General features: G+C 42.7%; 1 protein-coding gene across 1 annotated transcript in view; it reads left to right on the top strand.

The window, feature by feature from the left end:
- The first annotated feature begins 4,783 nt into the window (after positions 1–4,783).
- Positions 4,784–26,615, top strand: part of LOC141141142 (vomeronasal type-2 receptor 26-like) — a 64,266-nt gene continuing 42,434 nt past the window's right edge. The window contains exons 1-2 of the mRNA XM_073628847.1: positions 4,784–4,876; positions 22,527–22,650. Of these exons, the coding sequence (XP_073484948.1) occupies positions 4,784–4,876; positions 22,527–22,650 (217 nt within the window). The remainder of the gene's footprint in view (positions 4,877–22,526; positions 22,651–26,615) is intronic.

The following is a 26,615-nucleotide window of genomic DNA, read 5'->3' as shown; positions in this document are numbered from 1 at the left end:
ATTTTTAAGATTATCACTTAGGAGCACACTAGCTTTTTGGGTAGTGCACCACTGTCTCAACACTGAGGGAATGAGATACCCCTCCCTACTCTAGAGTAGCGCCACGTGTACCCCATTTCATTTTTTCCAATTCAAACACATACTATCACCATACATTCAAACGGTATTTACAAAGGCAGTAGAAACACCATCATTCCCTCAAGGGATGCTGTGAGCACACAATGGGGTTGATTTACTAAAGGCAAATCCTCTCTGAACTACAAGTGTGGAAGTGCAGTCGCTGTAGATCTGAGGGGAAGATCTGAAATGAGGGGAGGCTCTGCTGATTTTATCATCCAATCAGGTACAAGCAAAATTACTGTTTTTTATTTTCCTTGCATGTCCCCCTCAGATCTACAGAGACTGCACTTCCAAGTGCACTTTCAGTGCACTTGTAGTGCAAAGTGGATTTGCCTTTAGTAAATAAGCCCCATTGCAACCTAACCTAAACTGGGAAAAGAACCTAATAAACTGGCCAATTTTAGACCAATATCCCTCCTCAATATATATATCAAAATTTACGCAAAACTATTGGCCAAAAGGCTAACAAACATCATCCCCTCCATTATTCAGCCCAACCAGATGGGATTTGTGAAGGGGTGACAAACCTCAGATGCTAAGAGAAGAATTATAAATGTTATGCATTATGCTGAACAAAATCGAATGCCTTCTCTGCTGCTATCCATAGACGCAGAGAAGGCCTTCAATAGAGTCCATTGGACATATATGGAAATGGTACTATCCAAGTTGGTTTTAAGGGATCTATATTAACAGCAATCCTAGCTCTATACTCATGCCCTTCAGCACAAGTGTACACTTCAGGTCTCCCGTCCAAACCCTTTTAACATGCCCCTTATCGCCAAGAATATTTAACCTAATGATAGAGTCATTAGCAGAATCCATCAGAACACATGCCTCAATCAGAGTCTTCCGAATTGGTTCTCACACGCACACCATAAACTTATTTGAGGATGACGTCATCCTTCTTTTGATCTCTAGCACAGGCCCACAATATCCTAATGACTTTTGGAGATGTTTCCTATTACAAGGTAAACTTCACAAAATCTCTAATATATCTAATGCCCCGTACACACACAGTTGGATTTTCCGACGGAAAATGTTCAATGGGAGCTTTGTTCTCAGAAATTCCGACCGTGTGTAGGCTCCATCGGAATTTTTGACACACAAAATTTGAGATCTGGATCTCAAATTTTCTGACAACAAAATCCATTGTCGGAAATTCTGATTGTGTGTACACAATTCCGACGCACAAAATTCCACGCATGCTCGGAATCAAGCAGAAGAGCCTCTTCATTTTTCTCACTGTACGTGTTGTATGTCACCGCGTTTTTGGTGATCGGAATTTTCAACAAGATTTGAGTGACCGTGTGTATGCAAGACAAGTTTGAGCCAACATCCATCGGAAAAAAAACATGGATTTTGTTGTCGGAAAAATCCTATCGTGTGTACAGAGCATAATACGTCACAAATGGAAAGATAATTCATCCATAAAGTTGGCTTTAGGGGATCTGAAGTACTAAAATCTGTCCAACTTAACCATACATTTGAACGCCTCATTGCTATTAATTCTATGCATTGCAAAACATTTGATAAAAACTGGTCAATTTGGATGGAGAAATATAGTAACATATGAAACCTACACAGGAATTTTGATCTATATCAACAACCTCCTTGACAATGAATATATAACAATACATAATGTGTGTATTGATCTATCTTATTTTACCTTATTGTACTGTTTTAATAATTTGTTAACAACTGTAAACTCAATAAAAATGTATTGGAAAAAAAAAAAAAAAAATATATATATATATATATATATATATATATATATATATATATATATAACCGAGTTGCCAACTGGAAAAACAGCCAGGTGCAAAGTAGAGGTGTTTATTAGCTCTTGGGACTATTTTTGTTAGAATAAGGGAAAGTTCCTCTGGGGGCCATAGTTAGTCCTAGTCCTGAATATGTCAGGGCAGCAACTGATATGATAAATCACAGAGTGATAATGCAAGACCCAAAAATAATCGTAATAGGCTTTGCTGCGAGTATGTCATGCATTCTGGCAGTTGAAGATGCACGGGTTTATCACTACAGGATGTCAAGCTTGCACCTGAGGTTGCTTAGCCAGGAGGTTCAGTAGGCACAAAACTTTTCCATGTTAATGTGTTGATTAAGAATGGATATGAAGTGGGAGCGTGGGTGTTCTTCCAATTGGGCAATGACTAGCTGTGCAGCTATTAGGGGTGTAATTATGGGGTGGAAATAAATATGCCATGCCTCTAGATATACTGGTTATTTAGTTTTGGACATCAGCATGTCAGTTGTTGCAAACAGGAAGTGATCCGTCGCCCATTTTGCCAGCAAAATGGCCAACAGATCACTTCCTGTTTGCAATTTCTCTAAGGAGCGGTTTTGAGAGGCTATATAAACTAGTTTGACGTCTGACACTAGAGGACCCCTTGATAATGTCCTATTGGACGAAACGTGTCGGATAGGAGACACTAGGCATGATGTCAGACCACTGTCCGATACTGGGTCGGCAGCGGCACTTGCTTAAGAAGTTGAGGGTAAAGGTGATGGACTGGCCAAGCATGTCTCCAGACCTAAACTCTATTGAGCACCTGTGGGGCATCCTCAAATGGAAGGTGGGGGAGCGCAAGGTCTCTAATATCCACCAGCTCTGTGATGTCATCATGGAGGAGTGGAAGAGGACTCCAGTGGCAACCTGTGAAGCTCTGGTGAGCTCCTTGCCCAAGAGGGTTAAGGCAGCGCTGGAAAATACTGATTGCCACATAAAATAATGACACTTTGGGCCCAATTTGGACATTTTCACTTTTGTTGCCAGCGGTTTAGACATTAACCACTTATGGATCACCTGCCGTCATTATATAGCAGGAATTTGAAGAGGAATATCGTTGTTATGGCAGAAGCTAGCTGCCATAACCCCAGTATCCTATTCTTCAGCGGGCGGTCCGCTTTCAGATAAAAGTGGACTCAGCTGTGAACTCGCCACAAGATCACTTCTATCGAGGGGGCTCCGGTGTCCTCCGCCGCTTACCGGAGCCACCAACAGCAGCAGAGGCCATCACGTCCTCTCCCTTCTGTGGTATGGAGCTGAGTGAGGGGAAGATGGCCTCCACCCGGCTCCATAACATTGCAGGGCGGAAGGGGTCACTTCCGCCCATAGCTTTTAAAGGGTCTTTTTTTTTTTTTTAAACATTTTTTTTTCTTTTTTTATTGCATTTTAGTGTAAATATGAGATGTGACATCTTTTTGACCCCAGATCTCATATTTAAGAGGTCATGTCATGCTTTTTTTCTATTACAAGGGATGTTGTTCCCTTTATTCCTTGTAGTAGGAAAAAAAATGACACAATTTTTTTAAAGAACAGTGTAAAAATAAAAAATAAAGAGTAAAATAATAATAAAAAATATATATTTTTTAACACGCCCTGTCCCGCCGAGCTTGCATGCAGAAGCGAACACATACATAAGTAGCGCCTGCATTTGAAACCACACATGTTCAAACCACACATGTGAGGTGTGAGAGTGAGAGCAATAATTCTAGCCCCAGACCCCCTCTTTAACTCAAAACATGCAACCTGTAGAATTTTTTAAACTTCGCATATGGAGATTTTTAAGGATAAATATTTGTCGCCATTCCACGAGCGGTCAAATTTTGAAGCGTAACATGTTGGGTTTCAAAGTACTCATCTTTCTCAATATAAAAAAAATTGGGATAACTTTACTATTGTCTTATTTTTTAATTCAAAAAAGTACGGTGTGAGAGAAAGTATTGCAATGACCGCAATTTTATTCTCTAGGGTGTTAGAAAAAAATATATATAATATTTTGGGGTTCTAAGAAATTTTCTAGCAAAAAAAACAGATTTTAGCTTGTAAACAACAAGCTTGAAAGATAGGCCCGGTCTTAAAGTGGTTAATGGCTGTGTGTTGAGTTATTTTGAGGGGACAAATATAGCAATCCTATAAAATATTATATATATATATATATATATATATATATATATATATATATATATATATATTTTTTTTTTTTTTTTTACTTTAGCATTTTTTCTCTTTAACACTTTTTTGGACTTTATTTCAATGTGCTGTCCATTTATAACACAGTGGTCTCATCTCATTGCTGTTCATTTACTTTTGGAGCTACACACTTTTTCTTACTTAAGATTATTTATAAATTGGGTATATTACTTATCTGTGTCAGCTGCCGCCCCACCACAGCACACAGATACATCTTTTTTTATATTGTTTAACATTTTACTTTCCATGAAGTCTGACAAATGCAAGCCTGAAATCCATATCACATGCATTTCATTTACTTTCAAATTAAATTGACCCACCATTTTTTACATAAAAATAGAATTAAAGGTGAACTCTGGACTGGAAGTTAAATAAGTTAAATGCTAATTTTGTCTTTGGGGTAGAATATATATACCAGGCTAACCTTAGCAAAAAAGACAGAATGTAAAGAACCAAATTGAATGAACAAGAGTGGAGAGGAGAAGGGAGGAGATATGAGCAAATGAGCGGAAGATGTAAATTTGTATCCATTAATATTTCTAGATGAACAGGTATCTGAGGACAGCAAGCTTTACAACCAGAGGAGGGGAGGAAATACAGTTTAATGAAGGAAAAGTCTCATCAAAGTTTGATCTAATAAACATTATTTTTGGACCTAAAAAATCTTTATCGATGACTACAGTTGGATATTTTTACCATGATGGGAGAGAACTGAGACTCCAATTTAATGAGAGTGCAATTCAGTGGAATCCAAAATTCCCTCAGGTATCCAAAAATACATTTTTTCTTTAATCACCTATTTTTAATGTTGAAGTCCAAACATGAATGTTGGGCCTAATTTGTGTGGCATCATCTATAATGTGGGATAAGGACCTACTATATACTGTATGCCAGGGCTCAAAATTTCAAGTTCTACAACTACAAGCCAGCCTCAAGGGTTACTCGCCACCAGTTGCCCCACCCAACCCCTACCCTGCCCCCCCTTAATTCCACCCCTAAACACGCCCTCATAAATTATCTTGTGAAATGACACTTAAATGTTTTATGCAGAATTAAGTTATAAAAATAAATATTAACAACAATTTTATCTGTGCCCATCAGTGCAGCCTCACCTGTGCCCATCATTGCAGCCTACCTGTGTCTATCAATGCTTTTCACCTGTGTCCATCAATGCAGCCTACCTGTGTCCATCAATGCAGCCTGCCTGTGTCCATCAATGCTGCTTCACCTGTGTCCATCAATGCTGCTTCACCTTGTCCATCAATGCAGCCTGCCTGTGTCCATCAATGCAGCCTGCCCGTGTCCACCAATGCAGCCTGCCCGTGCCCACCAATGCAGCATGCCCATGCCTACCAATGCAGCATGCCCACAAATGCAGCATGCCAATGCCCACCAATGCAGCCTGCCTGTGCCCACCAATGCAGCATGCCTGTGTCCACCATGCAGCCTAACTGTGCCCACCAATGCAGCATGCCTGTGCCCACCATGCAGCCTACAAGTGAAGGGGAAGAGAGGCGAGGAAGAGGACTGCTGGCCAGATGATCAAAGCGCCAAGGAACATCACTGGAACAGCTTTCATTTCAATTGCTGTGTGTTCCAGCCACTCGCCGTCACATACAACCCTGCCTCCTGGCCGGGGAACTTTGATACATGTCACATGCCCCGGGATTGGATGGGTGATCTGTCTATTAAAGTCCTGGGACCAGGAGGCAGGCTGTATGTGACAGCGAGTGCGGGGAACACGCAGCATTTGAAATTAAAGCTGTTACAGTGATGTTCCCATGCTCTGATCATCCGGCCGGTTCTCTCTTCACTCTTCCCCTCCACGATCACTGAGAGAAGAGCTCCCATTTAATCCCGCCTAACAGGGGTACTCGCCCCCACCCCCCCCACCCCCCGCTCCCAGGCAGCCCATCCTCGCCAGCCCTCATTTTCCACTCGTAAAATGCGAGCAGGCGAGTGGAAAATTTGAGGGCTGCTGGATACACTATAAATATATAAAATACATCTACAGTGCCTTGAAGAAGTATTCACACCCCTTGAAATTTTCACATTTTTTTGTCATGTTACAACCAAAAATCTAAATGTATTTTTTGGGGGGGATTTTATGTGATAGACCAACACAAAGTGGCACATAATTGTGAAGTAGAAGGAAAATGGTAAATAGTTTTCAAAATTGTTTACCAATAAATATGTGAAAAGTTTGGCGTGCATTTGTATTCAGCCCCCCCCGAGTCAATACTTTGTAGAACCACCTTTCACTGCAATTACAGTTGTAAGTCTTTTGGGTATGTCTCTACCAGCTTTGCACATCTATATAGTGACATTTTTGTCCAATCTTTTAAACAAAATACCTCCAGCTCTGTCAGATTGGATGGAGAGCTTCTGTGAACAGTAATGTTCAAGTCCTGCCACAGATTCTCAATTGGATTTAGGTCTGGACTTTGACTGGGCCATTCTAACACATGAATATGCTTTGATCTAAACAATTCCATTGTAGCTCTGGCTGTATGTTTAGGGTCAATGTCCGGCTGGAAGGTGAACCTCCGCCCCAGTCCCAAGTACAGTGCTGTGAACAAGTATTTGCCCCTTCCCCATTTTTTATTTTTTTGCATATTTGTCACACTTAAATTATTCAGATCATCAAACAAATGTTAATATTACACAAAGATAACCCGAGTAAATACAAAATGCAGTTTTTAAATGATGATTTAATTTATTAAGGGAAAAAAGCTGTCCAAACCTGCCTGGTCCTATGTGAAAAAGTAAATGCCCCCTAAACCTAACAACTGGTTGTGCCACCCTTGGCGGCAATAACTGCAATCAAGCATTTGCGATAACTGATAATGAGTCTTTCACATCGCTGTGGAGAAATTTTGGTCGACTCTTCTTTGCAGAATTATTTTCATTCAGCCACATTGTAGGGTTTTCCAGCATGAACGGCCTGTTTATGGTCATGCCACAGCATCTCAATCGGATTTAAGTCCAGACCTTGACTAAGCCACTCCAAAACCTTCATTTTAATGTTTTCAAGCCATTCAGAGGTGGACTTGCTGGCGTGTTTCCTGGATCACTGTCCTTCTGCATAACCCAAGTGTGCTTTTGCTTGAGGTCTGGAACTGATGGTCGGACATTCTCCTTCGGGATTTCCTGGTAGAGCGCAGAATTCATAGTTCCCTCAATGACAGTAAGTCGTCCTGGTCCTGAAGCTGCAAAGCAGCCCCAGACCATCACACTACCACCACCATGTGTGACTGTTGGTATGATGTTCTTTTTATAAAATGCTGTGTTAGTTTTACAACAGATGTAACAGGATGCACACCTTTCAAAAATATTCAACTTTTGTCTCATTGGTCCACAGAATATTTTCCCAAAAGTCTTGGGGATAATCAAGATTATTTTGGCAAATGTGAGAGGAGCCTGTGTGTTCTATTTTGGTCACCAGTGGCCCTGGCCTTGGAACTCTCCCATGGACACTATTTTTGCCCAGTCTCTTTCTTATTGTTAAATCATGAACACTGACCTCACCTGAGGCAAGTGAGACCTGCAGTTCTTTAGATGTTGTTCTGGGTTCTTTTATGACCTCCTGGATGAGTCGTTGTTGTGCTCTTGGAGTAATTTTGGTTGGCCAGCCACTCATGGGAAGGTTCACCACTGTTCCAAGTTTTCTCCATGTGTGGATAATGGCTCTCGCCATGGTTGGCTAGAGTCCCAAAGCCTTAGAAATGGCTTTGTAACCCTTTCCAGACTGATACATGTCAACCACTTTGTTTCTCATCTGTTCTTACATTTCCTTAGATTGCGGCATGATGTGTTGCTTTTTTTTAATCTTTTAGTGCGTTTCACTTTGTCAGACAGCTTCTATTGAAGAGATTTCTTGATTCTACAGGTCTGGCAGTAATCAGGCCTGGGTGTGGCAAGTGAAATTTAACTCAGCTTTCCAAGAAAATTGATTAATTACAGTTCATTCATGATTTAGCAAGGAGGGGTGAATTACTTTTTCACATAGGGCCAGGCAGGTTTGGACAGCTTTTCCCTTAATAAATTAAATTATCATTTAAAAACTGCATTTTGTATTTACTTGGGTTATCTATGTGTGATAATAAATTTTTTTGATGATCTGAATCATTTAAGTGTGACAAATATGCAAACAATTGAAAAATCAGGAATGGGGCAAATACTATTTCACTCAATTGTATTTTGCAGACTCTAACTGGTTTTCTTAGATTGCCCTGTATTTGGCTCCATCCATCGTCTCATCAACTCTAAACAGCTTCCCTGTCACTGCTGAAGAAAAGCATCCCCACAACATGATGCTGCCACCACCATGTTTCACGGTGTGGATGGTGTGTTCAGGTTGATGTGCAGTGTTAGTTTTCCACCATACATAGCGTTTTGCGTTTAGGCCAAAAAGTTAAATTTTGGTCTCATGACCAGAGCACCTTTTTCCACATGTTTGCTGTGTCCCCCACATGGCTTCTCGCAAACTGCAAACGGGACTTCTTATGGCTTTCTGTCAACAATGGCTTTCTTTTTGTCACTCTTCCATAAAGGCCAGATTTGCGGAGTGTACGACTAATAGTTGTCCTGTGGACACATTCTTCAACCTGAGCTGTGGATTTCTGCAGCTCCTCCAGAGTTACCATGGGCCTCTTGGCTTCTTCTCTGATTAATGCTCTCCTGTCAGTTTAGGTGGATGACCATGTCTTGGTAGGTTTGCAGTTGTGCCATACTCTTTCCATTTTTGGACGATGGATTGAACAGTGCTCTGTGAGATATTCAAAGCTTAGGATATTTTTTTTATAACCTATCCCTGCTTTAATCCTCTCTACAACTTTAACCCTGACCTGTCTGGTGTGTTCCTTGGCCTTCATGATGTTGTTTGTTCACTAAGGTTCTTTAACAAACCTCTGAGGGCTTCAAAGAACAGCTGAATTTATACTGAGATTAAATTACACACAGGTGGACTCTATTTACTAATTAGGTGACTTCTGAAGGCAATTGGTTCCACTAGATTTTAGTTAGGGGTATCAGAGTAAAGGGGGTAGAATACAAATGCATACGTTTCAGATATTTATTTGTAAAAAAAATTGAAAACCATTTATCATTTTCCTTCCACTTCACAATTATGTGCCACTTTGAGTTGGTCTATCACATAAAATCACAATCAAATTTATTTACAATTTTGGTTGTAACATCACAAAATGTGGAAAAAAGGGGTGTGAATACTTTTTCAAGGCACTGTAACTTAGTATTTTAGGTATAAAATACCTTTTTAAGAGAAACTGATTATTTTGCAGTTGAGAAACAATAGATTATAATGAATTACAAGGCATTACATGGCCAGAGCAGTGACGGCCTGTCCTTATGGGGTGCAGGAGCGCCACCCCCTTAATCCGTGCGCCTGGCCCCTAATCTACATGCAGGGTGCCGGACGCATGAATTCCAATGGGGTTTTTCTTTTTTAGAAGGCAAGCCTGAGGCTCTAATTGGCTTCAAAAAAGGGTGGGCTCGGGGAGCAGAGCACGGCGGAAGCTGCAGTGAAGCTGTGGAGGAGGAGATGCAGGGGAAGCCTCCGTCCTCCACCCAGAAGAAGCGATGCCCGCGACCTAGATGGGGTAAGTGCAGGGTCGATGACCAACTGGGGGGTAGGGATCCACCAGCCGCCGCTATATATAATTGTATTATAGTTGCCCCCCTGGATGAATTTTTAGAGCAGAATGGATGTCTATGTGGACTGCAGGGAGTTCATACAGTGTTGTGCAACACAGTCAAATTATGAGAAGTTTAAATGCCAAATCTCTAAATGAAACTAACAACAATATTACACTATGGTATGGCATGGGACTTTTAAAGTCTTACTAAACCCAGGCCACTGCATTCACTATATCTGGTCTCCCACAGTACACAGAACACGGAAATGCAAATATTTTAGTAAACATAAATTGCTAAATACCTTTTCTCATCAGCAGTATATAGCAGTCTTGTGATTTCTATCAGTTCCTAGTGAAGCTTGTAGGAGGAGTTTTCATACTGCACTATCAGGATGCAGGGCTCCTGACCCTCTGTCTGGGCAGCGCTGATTGGCCCTGTGCTGACGCATGCATGCTCCCAAGAAAAAAAAAACCTCTCCAGCAATACACACCAAACTGAGCATGTGCAGCCTGACTCCAAAGGCTCTGTCTTATTCAGACTTGTCCAGGGGGACAGTACAGGGAGGGGAGGATCTGTGCATACAGGTTCAAACAGCCTTTTAACACAATGCAGAGGATTAACCCCTTAGGTTCCACAGTGAGTATAGCAAGCATGCTTTACTGCATATACAGACTGATTTTACTGTTGTGGATTTAGTCACAGCTTACATTTTACAGTTAAAATTTTATTTGTTCCTTTTTGTTTTGTTGAAAAATATACTCATAAGTATAAACTAGTATTGCACAACAATTTTTGGTACATCATGGTAACATACAAAATGTGAAGAAATCCAACATTGGTGAATCAGTCGCATATATTAGTCTTTACGGCTCAACGTGTTTTCTGGACATTGTCCTCTTTGTCAGGAGCCACCAAAACAGACTTTAAATATAATTCAATCTAAATGAGATCACAATCGTCAACAATCCCATTTAAACAATACACCCCTTGCATAAAGGACCTCATCCCCACATGCTGAAGTAGAAAGGGAGGGGGAAAAAAGGGAACCAAAGAGCGAGGATGGAAAGGAGGAAAGTAGCAAAAGGCTACGTCACCCAGCAGGGTCATGGGGAACCCTCACACACATGGATGCTACCACACCCAGACCCCCCTCCTTATCTCCTCCTCAAAGGCTTATATATGTCATTATAAACAAGCTAAATATCACTAAAGGAATAAGAACCTTCTTCAATGTAATAAACTGCTGTATGTGGGGGTGCTGGGTGACATAGCCTTTTGCTACTTCCCTCCTTTCCATCCTTGCTCTTTGGTTCCCTTTTTTTCATCCCTTTCTATTTCAGCATGTGTGGATGAGGTCCATTAGGCAAGGGGTGTACTGTTTAAATGTGATTGTTGACAAGTGTTTTCTCATTTAGATTGCATTATATTTAAAGTTTGTTTTGGAGGCTCCTGACAAAGAGAATGATGTCCAGGAAATGCATTGACCCGTAAAGACTAATATATGTGAACAAATTACTGATGTTGGATTTTTTCAGATTTTGAATATTACCATGATGTACCTGAAATTGTTGTGCAATGGAAGTTTATACTCATGTGTAAATTTTTAAATGAATACTAACAAAAAAAATTTTTATAACAGGAAAATGAATGCTGTGGCTTACAAGTCCCATGCCATACCATTGTGTCATTTTGTTGTTAGTGTTGTGCAACACATGGCTGATTTAAATATATCAACTGCATTTTTAAAAATAAGATTGACATTGTTGGAATGATCCAGGTTACACATCCCCAGACTTAAAGTGAAAATACTATTTACATAAATGGGACTTTAAAGGAGCACTCAAATATAAATATATGAAATATATATATATATATTATTGTACATAAATAGGTAAAACCACATATACATCAAATTTAAGATTAAATAAAGCATTTTTGGTCAATAAAAAAAAGCACAAAAAAATGAAAAAAGGAAAAAGGTAAAAAGTGCCGAAACCATGAAAACAAAACACCTAACAAGTAATAGTTTGTAATTACATTTTTTAGATTCTTTTCTAATTTAAAGTGTTCACAAACCCAAAACAAAATTTTTTGTACATTGCAATCCTTATATTGTATGTAGTGGATGCATTAGCTTCCTTCTGCAGGCTTTTTGTGCTCTTTCACATGGGCAGTTTATAGGTAGGAGACAGCTGAGCCACAATTGTACTGCTCCATGGTTTCCCACCTACATTACAGCCAGACAGGGCTGTACATATGTCTAACAGGTGACACCACTGGTAATCCCGAAAACAACACACATCATGCCCCTTCAAATCTGTGCTTATTTTTCCATGATAGCAATGAGGATATCTATGGGGACAGTTATGGTTGCCACACTGGCTAGACGTCAAATATGTCAGTCTTTGTTCATATCCATTACATGATACTTAAAGAGGTTGTAAACCCTTGTGCTTTTTCACCTTAATGCATCCTATGCATTAAGGTGAAAAAACTTCTGGCAGTGACCGGCCCCCAAGCCCCCCATTTTACTTACCTGAGCCCCGTATTTCCCTCAACGGAGATGTGCTGTCCCTCTCTGCACAGGGTCCCAGCTTTTGATTGGATAGATTGATAGCAGCCATTGGCTCCCTCTGCTGTCAATCAAATCCAATGACGCGGGGGGCGGAGGGAGGGGTTGAGACTGGAATTCGTGTCTATGCCCGGAAGGTAACCCCCTCAAAAGAACGCTTCTCCTAGGGGGTTATCTTTTTTGGGTGCTTGGTTTTCAGGTCCCATACGCGGCTAGGCTCCCAAAAAGTCTCACACATATGGTATCCCCGTACTCAGGAGAAGCAACAGAATGTATTTTGGGGTGTAATTTCACATAATCCCATGGCATGTTTGAGCAATATATCATTTAGTGACAACTTTGTGCAAAAAAAAAAAAAAAAAATTGTCTCTTTCCCGCAACTTGTGTCACAATATAAAATATTCCATGGACTCGACATGCCTCTCAGCAAATAGCTTGAGGTATCTACTTTCCAAAATGGGGTCATTTGGGGTGGGGGGGTTGAACTGTCCTGCTATTTTATGCACAACATTTAGAAGCTTATGTCACACATCACCCACTCTTCTAACCACTTGAAGACAAAGCCCTTTCTGACACTTTTTGTTTCCATGAAAAATGTATTTATTTTTTTCCAAGAAAATTACTTAGAACCCCCAAACATTATATATTTTTTTAATGCAAATGCCCTACAGATTAAAATGGTGGGTGCTTTTTTTTTTTTTGCTTTTTTATCTTATTTTTAAACTGTTCCTTTCATATTTTTTTTTTTAATCATTTTTATTGTTATCTCAGGGAATGTAAATATCACTTATGATAGCAATAGGTAGTGACAGGTACTCTTTTTTGAAAAAATTCGGGTCTATTAGACCTTAGATCTCTCCTCTGCCCTCAAAGCATCTGACCACACCAAGATTGGTGTGATAAAATGCTTTCCCAATTTCCCAATGGCGCTGTTTACATCCGGCGAAATCTAAGTCATGAAATGCTCGTAGATCCGGTTTCTTAGGCCATAGAGATGTTTGGAGCCACTCTGGTCTCTGATCAGCTCTACGGTCAGCTGGCTGAATCACCGGCTGCATTCTCAGGTTCCCTGTTGAGACAGGAGAGCCAGACAAAAACACGGAAGACGGTGGGGGGGGGGCATTCCCTCCCACTGCTTGTAAAAGCAGTCTAGAGGTTAATTAGCCACTAGGATTGCTTTTACATAAAAGCCGACCGCTGGCTGAAAAGAATGATACCAAGATGATACCTAAACCTGCAGGCATCATTCTGGTATAACCACTCAAAGTCGTGAATGGCGTACCTGAAGACAAAAAAGTGGTTAAAAATAAAACACAGTAAACGGTAAAGTATAAAAAATTGCATACCTGAAAATCAAACATGATAAAACATAATAACAATAAAACATTGCAGAATAGAATACAGTAAAAAAGAGCAGAACAATAGAGGGAGAATAGAGAGAGTGAGAACAATAAAATGACAACTATTTTTTTTTTATTTTATATATTTTTTTTTTTACACTTTTTTTTCTAACTAACTTTTATAACTGTAACCGGTTCCAGGTTCGGGTCTCTCAAAATGCGATGGCATCTTGGGAGACCCTGTGGAAGTGCACCTAGTCTGTGCAATGCTGTACCCTATGCTAATACTCAACTAGTGTATGGTAGCGTTCAAAACATTCACCAATGCAAAGACCAGGATTGTCAGGACAGGAGGGAAAATAATAACGGGTGTCACGCCTATATCCGCGCTTGCTGCAGACACGACATCTTTTTTGGGGGGTTCGTTGGGTAGGGGTACTCGAGAGGACATAAAAATGCCTCTCATGCAGCCGACTGCATTTGGTTGGGGATGTGAATGGGGGAAGTACGGGCGCTGCAGAAGTGGTGGGTTCCCAATTAGCAAATTGGCAAATTGGCAAATGTAGCAGGAAGGGCATGATGGGCACGACGGGCCTGTGTTTGTCTTCTTCTTGGTGGCAGCGGGACACTACTTGTGCTTGCCACCTCACCAGCTTGAACTGCACTTATGGGACTCGCCACGTCACCAAGTGTTACTGCAGTGCTGGGTTGACTACGACTGGGGTGTACTAGGCCGCTGGTGCTTGCCAGTTCACCAAAACGCTACCAAAAAAACTGTTAGCGATCGCAGGGATCAGGCCTGACTCTGCGAACGCTGCAGTTATGCGTTTAGTGTTTTGTAAGTGTCAGTGATCGATCGATCGATACTGCACTTGGGTGGGCTGAGCCGGGCGGAGGGGCAAAACGCAGGTGCTAGCAGGTATCTGGGCTGATCCCGCTAACACTGCGTTTTTGGGAACCCTAAACTGCTGGGGACGCTAGTATAGATCTGATCGGATCAGATATTGATCCATTCAGATACTATACCACTAAGGGAGGTGTACGGTGCGCGCGTGGGTGTTAGCGGTACTGGCGCTAACCTGACTCTGCCTGGGGCTGGTGCTTGCCAGTTCACCAAAATACTACCAAAAAACTGTTAGCGATCGCAGGGATCATGCCTGACTCTGCGAACGCTGCAGTTATGTGTTTAGTGTTTTGTAAGTGTCAGTGATCGATCGATACTGCACTTGGGTGGGCTGGGCTGGGCGGAGGGGCAAAATGCAGGTGCTAGCAGGTATCTGGGCTGATCCCGCTAACACTGCACTTTTGGGAACCCTAAACTGCTGGGGACGCTAGTATAGATCTGATTGGATCAGATATTGATCCGTTCAGATACTATACCACTAAGGGAGGCGTATGCTGCGTGCGTGGGTGTTAGCGGTACTGGCGCTAACCTGACGCTGCCTGGGGCGACGCATATCACTGCCGGGCAATCAGGGGGCTAAACCTTTATTCGGTAATAAACGGCGGGTTCCCTGACACTATAAAAAATAAACAAACTAACCAGCGTCACCCGTAACGGTTATACGGTGATCAGTGGTTAAAGGGTTAACTAGGGGGCAATCAAGGGGTTAAAACATTTATTAGGTAGTATATGGGGGTCCCTGATGCTATAAAATGCTGACGCCGAACCTAAATATTTACCTCCCTAACTAGCGTCACCAGTGAGACTAATACAGCGATCAGAAAAATGATCGCTTAGCGACACTGGTGACGGGGGGTGATCAAGGGGTTAAAACTTTATTGGGTGGGGGTAGTGGGTTATCCTAGACCTAAAGGGGGCTAACCCTAACTGCCCTACCACACTAACTGTCACAAACTGACACCAATGCAGTAATCAGAAAAAAAACAAAAACAAAACTGCTTGGTGTCAGTGTGACAGGGGGTGGGGGGAGGGGTGATTGGGGGGGATCGGGGGTGTATTGTGTGCCTGGCATGTTCTATTGAGTGTGTGTGTGTGTTGTGCACTCACATTACAGTCTTCTCTCCTCGGCGCCGGAACGGAAAATGCCGAGCCAAGGAGAGATTACATAATTTCCTCTGCTTCTGTGTACAATACAGAGGCAGGGAAATGGTCTGATTGGCTAGGAGCGATCGCGAGGGGGGGGGCCACGAATGGATGGCCTCCCCCTCACCTCCGATCGCCGGGGAAGATTTGCCAACCACCGCAGGTACCGGGGGGGGGGTCTGATCGGACGCCCCACCCGTGGGCAGGCAAGGACGTACCTGTAAGTCCTTTTGCCTGCCCGTGCCATTCTGCTCATGCGGCGGTCGGCAACTGGTTAAGGTTAAACCTCTTTTCTTATAATTTTAATGAGTGGCCACGAGTCTTGTTAAACTCCCTTCTGCGAAAAAGTTTTATCCCCACAGTGGGGTGAAGCCGCGGCAGCCACCAAGGGACCCCAGAAGAGGACGATCGGGGGCCACTCTGTGCAAAACGAGCTGCACAGTGGCAGTAAGTATGACATGTTTGTTATTTTAAATAAAAAAAAAATGAAGGCTTTACAATCACTTTAACCACTTAAGGACCGCCTAACGCCGATTTACGTTGGCAAAGCGGCACGGGCAGGCAAAATCACGTACATGTACGTGATTTGCCTTCCGCGGGTGGGGGGTCCGATCGGACCCCCCCCGCCGCCCGAGGCGGTCCCGTTCTGTTCCCCGGCGATCCGAGATGAGGGGGAGGCCATCCGTTCGTGGCCCCCCCCTCGCGATCGCCGCCGGCCAATGGGAACACTCCTTTGCTGCTGTATGCTAAACAGCAGCAAAGGAAATGATGTCATCTCCCCTCAGCTCGGTATTCCGTTCCAGCGCCGAGGGGAGAAGACATCAATGTAAGTGCACAACACACTACACACACAGTAGAACATGCCAGGCATACAAAACACCCCGATCCCCCCCCCGATCGCCCCCCGATCCCCCCCCAATCACCCCCCCCCCCCTGTCACAAACTGACACCAGCAGGTTTTTTTTTTTTTCTGATTACTGCATAGTGTCAGTTTGTGACAGTTACAGTGTTGGGACAGTTAGTATTACCCCCCTTTAGGTCTAGGATACCCCCCTAACCCCCCCTAATAAAGTTTTAACCCCTTGATCACCCCCTGTCACCAGTGTTGCTAAGCGATCATTTTTCTGATCGCTGTATTAGTGTCGCTGGTGACGCTAGTTAGGGACGTAAATATTTAGGTTCGCCGTCAGCGTTTTATAGCGACAGGGACCCCCATATACTATCTAATAAATGTTTTAACCCCTTGATTGCCCCCTAGTTAACCCTTTCACCACTGATCACCGTATAAACGTTACGGTTGACGCTGGTTAGTTTGTTTATTTTTTATAGTGTCAGGGCACCCGCCGTTTATTACCGAATAAAGGTTTAGCCCCCTGATCGCCCGGCGGTGATATGCGTCGCCCCAGGCAGTGTCAGATTAGCGCCAGTACCGCTAACACCCACGCACGCAGCATACGCCTCCCTTAGTGGTATAGTATCTGTACAGATCAATATCTGATCCGATCAGATCTATACTAGCGTCCCCAGCAGTTTAGGGTTCCCAAAAATGCAGTGTTAGCGGGATCAGCCCAGATACCCGCTAGCACCTGCGTTTTGCCCCTCCGCCCGGCCCACCCAAGTGCAGTATCGATCGATCGCTGTCACTTACAAAACACTAAACGCATAACTGCAGCGTTCGCAGAGTCAGGCCTGATCCCTGCGATCGCTAACAGTTTTTTTGGTAGCATTTTGGTGAACTGGCAAGCAAGCACCAGGCAGCGTCAGGTTAGCGCCAGTAGCGCTAACACCCACGCACGCACCGTACACCTCCCTTAGTGGTATAGTATCTGTACGGATCAATATCTGATCCGATCAGATCTATACTAGCGTCCCCAGCAGTTTAGGGTTCCCAAAAACGCAGTGTTAGCGGGATCAGCCCAGATACCTGCTAGCACCTGCGTTTTGCCCCTCCGCCCGGCCCGGCCCACCCAAGTGCAGTATCGATCGATCACTGTCCCTTACAAAACACTAAACGCATAACTGCAGCGTTCACAGAGTCAGGCCTGATCCCTGCGATCGCTAACAGTTTTTTTGGTGGCGTTTTGGTGAACTGGCAAGCACCAGCCCCAGGCAGCATCAGGTTAGCGCCAGTACCGCTAACACCCACGCACGCACCGTACACCTCCCTTAGTGGTATAGTATCTGAACGGATCAATATCTGATCCGATCAGATCTATACTAGCGTCCCCAGCAGTTTAGGGTTCCCAAAAACGCAGTGTTAGCGGGATCAGCCCAGATACCTGCTAGCACCTGTGTTTTGCCCCTCCGCCCGGCCCAGCCCAGCCCACCCAAGTGCAGTATCGATCGATCCCTGACACTTACAAAACACTAAACGCATAACTGCAGCGTTCGCAGAGTCAGGCCTGATCCCTGCGATCGCTAACAGTTTTTTTGGTAGCGTTTTGGTGAACTGGCAAGCACCAGCGGCCTAGTACACCCCGGTCGTAGTCAAACCAGCACTGCAGTAACACTTGGTGACGTGGCGAGTCCCATAAGTGCAGTTCAAGCTGGTGAGGTGGCAAGCACAAGTAGTGTCCCGCTGCCACCAAGAAGAGGACAAACAGGCCCGTCGTGCCCATAGTGCCCTTCCTGCTGCATTCGCCAATCTTAATTGGGAACCCACCACTTCTGCAGCACCCGTACTTCCCCCATTCACATCCCCAACCAAATGCAGTCGGCTGCATGAGAGGCATTTTCTTTATGTCCTACCGAGTACCCCTACCCAACAAACCCCCAAAAAAGATGTTGTGTCTGCAGCAAGCGCGGATATAGGCGTGACACCCGCTATTATTGTCCCTCCTGTCCTGACAATCCTGGTCTTTGCATTGGTGAATGTTTTGAACGCTACCATACACTAGTTGAGTATTAGCGTAGGGTACAGCATTGCACAGACTAGGCACACTTTCACAGGGTCTTCCAAGATGCCATCGCATTTTGAGAGACCCGAACCTGGAACCGGTTACAGTTACAAAAGTTAGTTACAAAAAAAGTGTAAAAAAAAAAATATATATATAAAATAAAAAAAAATAGTTGTCGTTTTATTGTTCTCTCTCTCTCTATTCTCTCTCTATTGTTCTGCTCTTTTTTACTGTATTCTATTCTGCAATGTTTTATTGTTATTATGTTTTATCATGTTTGCTTTTTCAGGTATGCAATTTTTTATACTTTACCGTTTACTGTGCTTTATTGTTAACCATTTTTTTGTCTTCAGGTACGCCATTCACGACTTTGAGTGGTTATACCAGAATGATGCCTGCAGGTTTAGGTATCATCTTGGTATCATTCTTTTCAGCCAGCGGTCGGCTTTCATGTAAAAGCAATCCTAGCGGCTAATTAGCCTCTAGACTGCTTTTACAAGCCGTGGGAGGGAATGCCCCCCCCCCACCGTCTTCCGTGTTTTTCTCTGGCTCTCCTGTCTCAACAGGGAACCTGAGAATGCAGCCGGTGATTCAGCCAGCTGACCATAGAGCTGATCAGAGACCAGAGTGGCTCCAAACATCTCTATGGCCTAAGAAACCGGAAGCTACGAGCATTTTATGACTTAGATTTCGCCGGATGTAAATAGCGCCATTGGGAAATTGGGGAAGCATTTTATCATACCGATCTTGGTGTGGTCAGATGCTTTGAGGGCAGAGGAGAGATCTAGGGTCTAATAGACCCCAATTTTTTCAAAAAAGAGTACCTGTCACTACCTATTGCTATCATAGGGGATATTTACATTCCCCGAGATAACAATAAAAATGATTAAAAAAAAAAAATATGAAAGGAACAGTTTAAAAATAAGATAAAAAAAGCAGAAAAATAATAAAGAAAAAAAAAAACAAAAAAAAAACACCCCTGTCGCCCCCTGCTCTCGCGCTAAGGCGAACGCAATCGGCGGTCTGTCGTCAAACGTAAACAGCAATTGCACCATGCATGTGAGGTATCACCGCGAAGGTCAGATCGAGGGCAGTAATTTTTGCAGTAGACCTCCTCTGTAGATCTAAAGTGGTAACCTGTAAAGGCTTTTAAAGGCTTTTAAAAATGTATTTATTTTGTTGCCACTGCACGTTTGTGCGCAATTTTAAAGCATGTCATGTTTGGTATCCATGTACTCGGCCTAAGATCATCTTTTTTATTTCATCAAACATTTGGGCAATATAGTGTGTTTTAGTGCATTAAAATTTAAAAAAGTGTGTTTTTTCCCCAAAAAATGCGTTTGAAAAATCGCTGCGCAAATACTGTGTGAAAAAAAAAAATGAAACACCCACCATTTTAATCTGTAGGGCATTTGCTTTAAAAAAATATATAATGTTTGGGGGTTCAAAGTAATTTTTTTGCAAAAAAAAAATAACTTTTTCATGTAAACAATAAGTGTCAGAAAGGGCTTTGTCTTCAAGTGGTTAGAAGAGTGGGTGATGTGTGACATAAGCTTCTAAATGTTGTGCATAAAATGCCAGGACAGTTCAAAACCCCCCCAAATGACCCCATTTTGGAAAGTAGACACCCCAAGCTATTTGCTGAGAGGCATGTCGAGTCCATGGAATATTTTATATTGCGACACAAGTTGCGGGAAAGAGACACATTTTTTTTTTTTTTTTTTGCACAAAGTTGTCACTAAATGTTATATTGCTCAAACATGCCATGGAAATATGTGAAATTACACCCCAAAATACATTCTGCTGCTTCTCCTGAGTACGGGGATACCACATGTGTGAGACTTTTTGGGAGCCTAGCCGCGTACGGGGCTCCGAAAACCAATCACCGCCTTCAGGCTTTCTAAGGGCGTGAATTTTTGATTTCACTCTTCACTGCCTATCACAGTTTCGGAGGCCATGGAATGCCCAAGTGGCACAAACCCCCCCCAAATGACCCCATTTTGGAAAGTAGACACCCCAAGCTATTTGCTGAGAGGTATAGTGAGTATTTTGCAGACCTCACTTTTTGTCACAAAGTTTTGAAAATTGAAAAAAGAAAAAAAAAAAATGTTTTTTCTTGTCTTTCTTCATTTTCAAAAACAAATGAGAGCTGCAAAATACTCACCATGCCTCTCAGCAAATAGCTTGGGGTGTCTACTTTCCAAAATGGGGTCATTTGGGGGGGTTTTGTGCCACCTGGGCATTCCATGGCCTCCGAAACTGTGATAGGCAGTGAAGAGTGAAATCAAAAATTTTCACCCTTAGAAATCCTGAAGGCGGTGATTGGTTTTCGGGGTCCCGTACGCGGCTAGGCTCCCAAAAAGTCCCACACATGTGGTATCCCCATACTCAGGAGAAGCAGCTAAATGTATTTTGGGGTGCAATTCCACATATGCCCATGGTCTGTGTGAGCAATATATCATTTAGTGACAACTTTATGCAAAAAAAAAAAAAAAAAAAGTGTCACTTTCCCACAACTTGTGTCAAAATATAAAATATTCCATGGACTCAATATGCCTCTCAGCAAATAGCTTGGGGTGTCTACTTTCCAAAATGGGGTCATTTTGGGGGGGTTTGTGCCACCTGGGCATTCCATGGCCTCCGAAACTGTGATAGGTAGTGAGGAGTAAAATCAAAAATTTACACCCTTAGAAATCCTGAAGGTGGTGATTGGTTTTCGGGGCCCCGTACGCGGCTAGGCTCCCAAAAAGTCCCACACATGTGGTATCTCCATACTCAGGAGAAGCAGCTGAATGTATTTTGGGGTGCAATTCCACATAGGCCCATGGCCTGTGTGAGCAATATATCATTTAGTGACAACTTTTTGTAAATATTTTTTTTTTTTTTTTTTTGTCATTATTCAATCATTTGGGACAAAAAAAAATAAATATTCAATGGGTTCAACATGCCTCTCAGCAATTTCCTTGGGGTGTCTACTTTCCAAAATGGGGTCACTTGGGGGGGTTTTGTACTGCCCTGCCATTTTAGCACCTCAAGAAATGACATAGGCAGTCATAAACTAAAAGCTGTGTAAATTACAGAAAATGTACCCTAGTTTGTAGACGCTATAACTTTTGCGTAAACCAATAAATATACGCTTATTGACATTTTTTTTACCAAAGACATGTGGCCGAATACATTTTGGCCTAAATGTATGACTAAAATTTAGTTTATTGGATTTTTTTTATAACAAAAAGTAGAAAATATCATTTTTTTTCAAAATTTTCGGTCTTTTTCCGTTTATAGCGCAAAAAATAAAAACCGCAGAGGTGATCAAATACCATCAAAAGAAAGCTCTATTTGTGGGAAGAAAAGGACGCAAATTTCGTTTGGGTACAGCATTGCATGACCGCGCAATTAGCAGTTAAAGCGACGCAGTGCCAAATTGGAAAAAGACCTCTGGTCCTTAGGCAGCATAATGGTCCGGGGCTCAAGTGGTTAATGACACAGGTAGTTTATCCAAGAAAGTTTTTTTGTTTTTGATTTTCCTGTTTAGCTCACAGGAACTGACAAGGAACCTGCTTCCAACAAGGTCAACAAGTATTTTCTGTACTTTCAATAAATTTTCTTAGCTTTTAAAAATAAAACGAATGCAGCCACCTTAACTAATGACTTGTAAGCTGTAATATTTGACATTTTTGTTATTGGGTTTAGAAATGCTTTAAACACTGTGTTAGAAAAAAGGGTAATGAGCACATCATTGCAAAGTGTTGCATGCTATAAAAATGTGGTCATCACTTAGAAGCTTAAACCTTTCATACAAAAGGTTTGTTTATACAGTACATATAGGAAAACTTAATAAATATTGGTAATCATTATTCCAGAACACCATCAAAAATATAATATAACTGGATTTTATCTTCAGACTCCACGTTCTCTGTGCTCCAAGAGCTGCCTCCCTGGATACCAAAAACTTCAACATAAAGGAGGACAACCGTGTTGTCACTACTGTGTGCCCTGCCCGGAAAATGAGATCACCAATAAAAATGGTTGGTACCTCTAATACTATGACCTTCCTTATTCAATAATTACTCCTTAATTATATAATGTGTAAGTTCTACTTTCCCTTTGCCATGTGTGGATTCTGCCTCCAGTCTTTTTAGCTGAACAGAGCCTGCGCCAGCAGTGATATCCCACCTCCATTACACACATTGGCCCTTCCCTACTGAGATCCCACCTCCAGCATACACACAGATTGGTCTTTTTCAGGGTAAACCAATCTCTGCACACAAAAGAAAACCCTGGTATTGCTACCAGGATCAAAAAGCGGCTACTTCCGCAACAGAGGGTCTTAGTCAAGATTTGATTTTTGATTTTATAAAAATACAACATTTATTCATTCCACTAGGGGCACAATTTACATGAATTCATGGTGCGACTATAAATGTTGAAGCAGCTTCATTTACGGTACTTTTAAAGGTCCAATCTCTGGCACAATGATGTGTGTTTCCCAAGAGAAATCCCTGACCTAGCATGCACATGGTGTTTTAGTCTTTATTGCAGCTTCTGTGCACTGCCTGACCCTGTGCGCAGGTTGTGTGTTACAAACTCATATCTTGTGCATTCTGTGCATTATTCTCTCCTCTCACAGAAAGAAATAAGCCAGCATCAGAGCTGTATTTTTAAATGTGCTACTAGTACCATGTAGTGCCTTCCAAAGCCCACAGGCACAGTGGTACAGGCAGCCAGCACTGAACACAGCTGCAGGCTCTAAATTGAAATTTGCCTCCTTCACAACCACAGGCTCAAAAAGCATGTTCTCAGTGGACCCTCGGGGGGTGGATACAGTCAGCTGCTTCTGTTCCCACCTGCCGTGTGTCTATGCTGGATGTTGAATGAATGATTTGTATAGCGCTGCAAATGCGAACTGAATCACCTCAAGACTGGTTGCATGACTGAGTAATTATCATTCAAAGTGTGACAGTGTTGAAATCTGAAAATTGGCCTGGGCAGGAAGGGGGTGAAAGTCTCTGATATTGAAGTGGTTAAAATAAGGGGACCCCCAGATATACAGCCCCTTACATAAATGTGTAATGCCACGGACACACGGTCGGAATTTCTGACAGAAAGAGTCCGATGGGAGCTTTTCATCATATATTCCGACCCTGTGTATGCCCCATCGGACTTTTTCCATCGAAAATTCAGACAGACTTAGATAGAGAACATGTTCTATATTTTTCCGACGGAAAAAATTACTATCGAAAAAATCGCTTGTCTGTATGCTGTTCCGACGCACCAAAAAATGTTGCATGCTCAGAAGCAAGTACGAGACGGAAGCGCTCGGTCTGGTAAAACTAGTGTTCGTATTGGAGATAGCACATTCCTCTCACTACAAATTCTGTGATCTTTTAATGTGGACAAGAACGCATTGAAAAACAGATATGAACTGACTACACACACTGAAGAACTGACACAAACCCCACAAGCACAAACTGAAGAGCAGTAACGGACTGAAAAGCACGAAAGCTGAAAAGCGCGAATCCTCTCTCACCAAACTTCTACTAACATGAGATAAACAAGAGATAAACATGAGATTAGCAGAAGGAGCCCAAAGGGTGGCGTACTGGCTATTGAACTTCCTTTTACTAGTCCCGTCGTACGTGTTGTACGTCACCCCGTTCTGGACGGTCGGAATTTGGTGTGACCATGTGTATGCAAGACAGCTTGAGCAGAATTCCGTCGGAACTCTGTCAGAAAAACCTTCAGAGTTTATTCTGACGGGAAAACCGGTCTTGTGTACAGGGCATAAGAGGTACATAGCAATAGAAAAAGCTAATGTGTAGATGTGAAAATGCACTCATTGCCTACATGACTTAGATGATGAACAAGGGCTGGCAATCATAAAAAAAATCACTTGTTGCAATTGTAGCGCTGGTAGATTTGCGATCTACCGCATGTTAGGTAAATTTAGTAACTTGTTCGTTAGGAAGGTTAAGTTTGCCTCTGTTTCAGCCTGGCTGACGTTGTGTGTGTTTCCGTGCTGACCAGTGGGTGTCCCTGTTATCACTGGTTAGTGTTGGAAAGGCAACATGTTGAAGCGTATGGATGCGCCTCTGTCCCGGAGGCACGCTCGGTGGAGGTGGTCCCCTGAGTTGCATTCTGGGCGAGGGTATTTATGGGACAGACGCCATGTTTTGGGGTTTGTTTTACAGCCACCTGCTGGCCCTCCTGGCCGACAGGTATGCATTAAGGAGCTACCTCGTGGTCCTCCATTCCGGAGGCCCACAATACTGCGGCGCAGGGGTGGGCCCAGAGGCTTGTCTGGGGCCTACCACCGCGACCGAGGAATGGTCCTGAGCTGTCGGTCCTGTGTGACGAAGCTGGACAACCGAGGAGATCCCAGGGGAGGACCCGTCTTGGAGGGATCACGCAGAGTGCTGGTCTAGAGAGGGGCCTGGTGACTCGGTTGGAGGACGTATCCGAAAGTAACTATACAGCATACTGTTGCCGGGTTGGCTTAAAGGTTCTGGCACTGTGACTGACATTCATTACAGAAAATCTGATACATCCTGTGGCAGAGGATCGTATGGGTTTGTTCCCAAGCAAGTCTGTGGCAGAGACTTTGATTCGTGCTACGTACTGGCTGCTAGGCTAGCGAGAGAGGCCTATCCAGGCCAGCAAGGAGTGTGTCCCACGAGGGGAGCGCATTCCATACAATATCTGAATTCTACCAGGACATTTGTCAAAAGAACCCTACAAGAAGATGTTTGAGTTTCTTCTGCAGTTTCCTTTCCACCTCTTTCCTGCTATTTCCTAAGTCAAGTGTTTAATAAAGCATTGAAAACATACTCCAGTGTTGGTGCGTGTGTCGTCCAGAGGTAAACTCAACGGAACCCTAGATCCGGTGCCGGTGAAACAGAGGGAAGTAGAGTGAAGGTAACAGACCCGCTTAAACCAGCAGCTCCACCGGGAGTTAGTGCTACACAATATTAAGATAATAAAAAAGCATCAGAGCTAGACATTTTTTTAAAGTTTTTGAATGCTGGTTTCTTCCCTCTAAACTATTCTGAATCTCCTAAGGCTAGCCATACACTGTTAAAAAATTCTAGCCTTCACGCTATACAGGGCAGGATGGATAAGTCTCCCACTGCTCCTTTTGTGACAGCTGCTGCAGCCAGTTATCAGAATACCTATTGTAAAGTTTGGAGGTATTAGCAACTGTTGCAGTGTTCCAAGACTACATGTAAAGCCATTTTTAAATAAATAGTCTTTGCTTTTCTCAAGGCAAACAAATAATACTTTTGGTAGCAAACAAAAATGGCTTAACTCTACACACACAAACACACACACAAGGTTTTTACCCGCAGGAAGTAAAGTCCAATACAAGCACTTTTAGGCAGCTTCCAGCAGACATGTAGCACTCGAGACACTTGCCTACTCTCCACTCCCTACTACACTGTGCATACTCAAGGAGCTTCCTGTCTTTAAGGGCTTATTCCTGGAGGTAGGTTTAACTCTTTCAGGACCAGAGTCCCTGTAAAAATAAGGTTGGTGGTTCTTTCCCACCCAAATATACTGTATCTCTGAACTTTCTCATTCCGGGTCCCAGATGAGAAATTATCAATTCAGAGTCAGTCTTCTCCTCTCTGATCACATTACCTCAGAAGCAAATAGTAAAGCCTAGTGCGCAAAAAAACACACTCACTAACAGACACGGGAAGCTGCCAACATAGAGGAGTGTACTCACAAAACTCAAGGCAAATCTAGAAAAAATAAATATGTGGCTCTACCTCATCTGAAATATGATAACGGATAAAAGAGGTATGTACCAAAAATGATCCAAAAAGAATAATTAATCCAAAAAAATATAATAAACTGAACAATCTTCAAAATGGCATAAAGAAACAAACTGATAAAAATGGCATATATAAATGTGCAAAACAAATGATGAAAGATGCCGGGACCTCACTAATAAAAGTTCATAGGTGCATAAGATGAGCAATACAATAGTAGA

The sequence above is a fragment of the Aquarana catesbeiana genome, linkage group LG04 (assembly GCF_042186555.1).
Source record: "Aquarana catesbeiana isolate 2022-GZ linkage group LG04, ASM4218655v1, whole genome shotgun sequence".
NCBI classification, from domain to species: domain Eukaryota; kingdom Metazoa; phylum Chordata; class Amphibia; order Anura; family Ranidae; genus Aquarana; species Aquarana catesbeiana.
The sequence above is the reverse complement of the archived record's forward strand: the minus strand, read 5'-3'. Positions and strand labels throughout refer to the sequence as shown.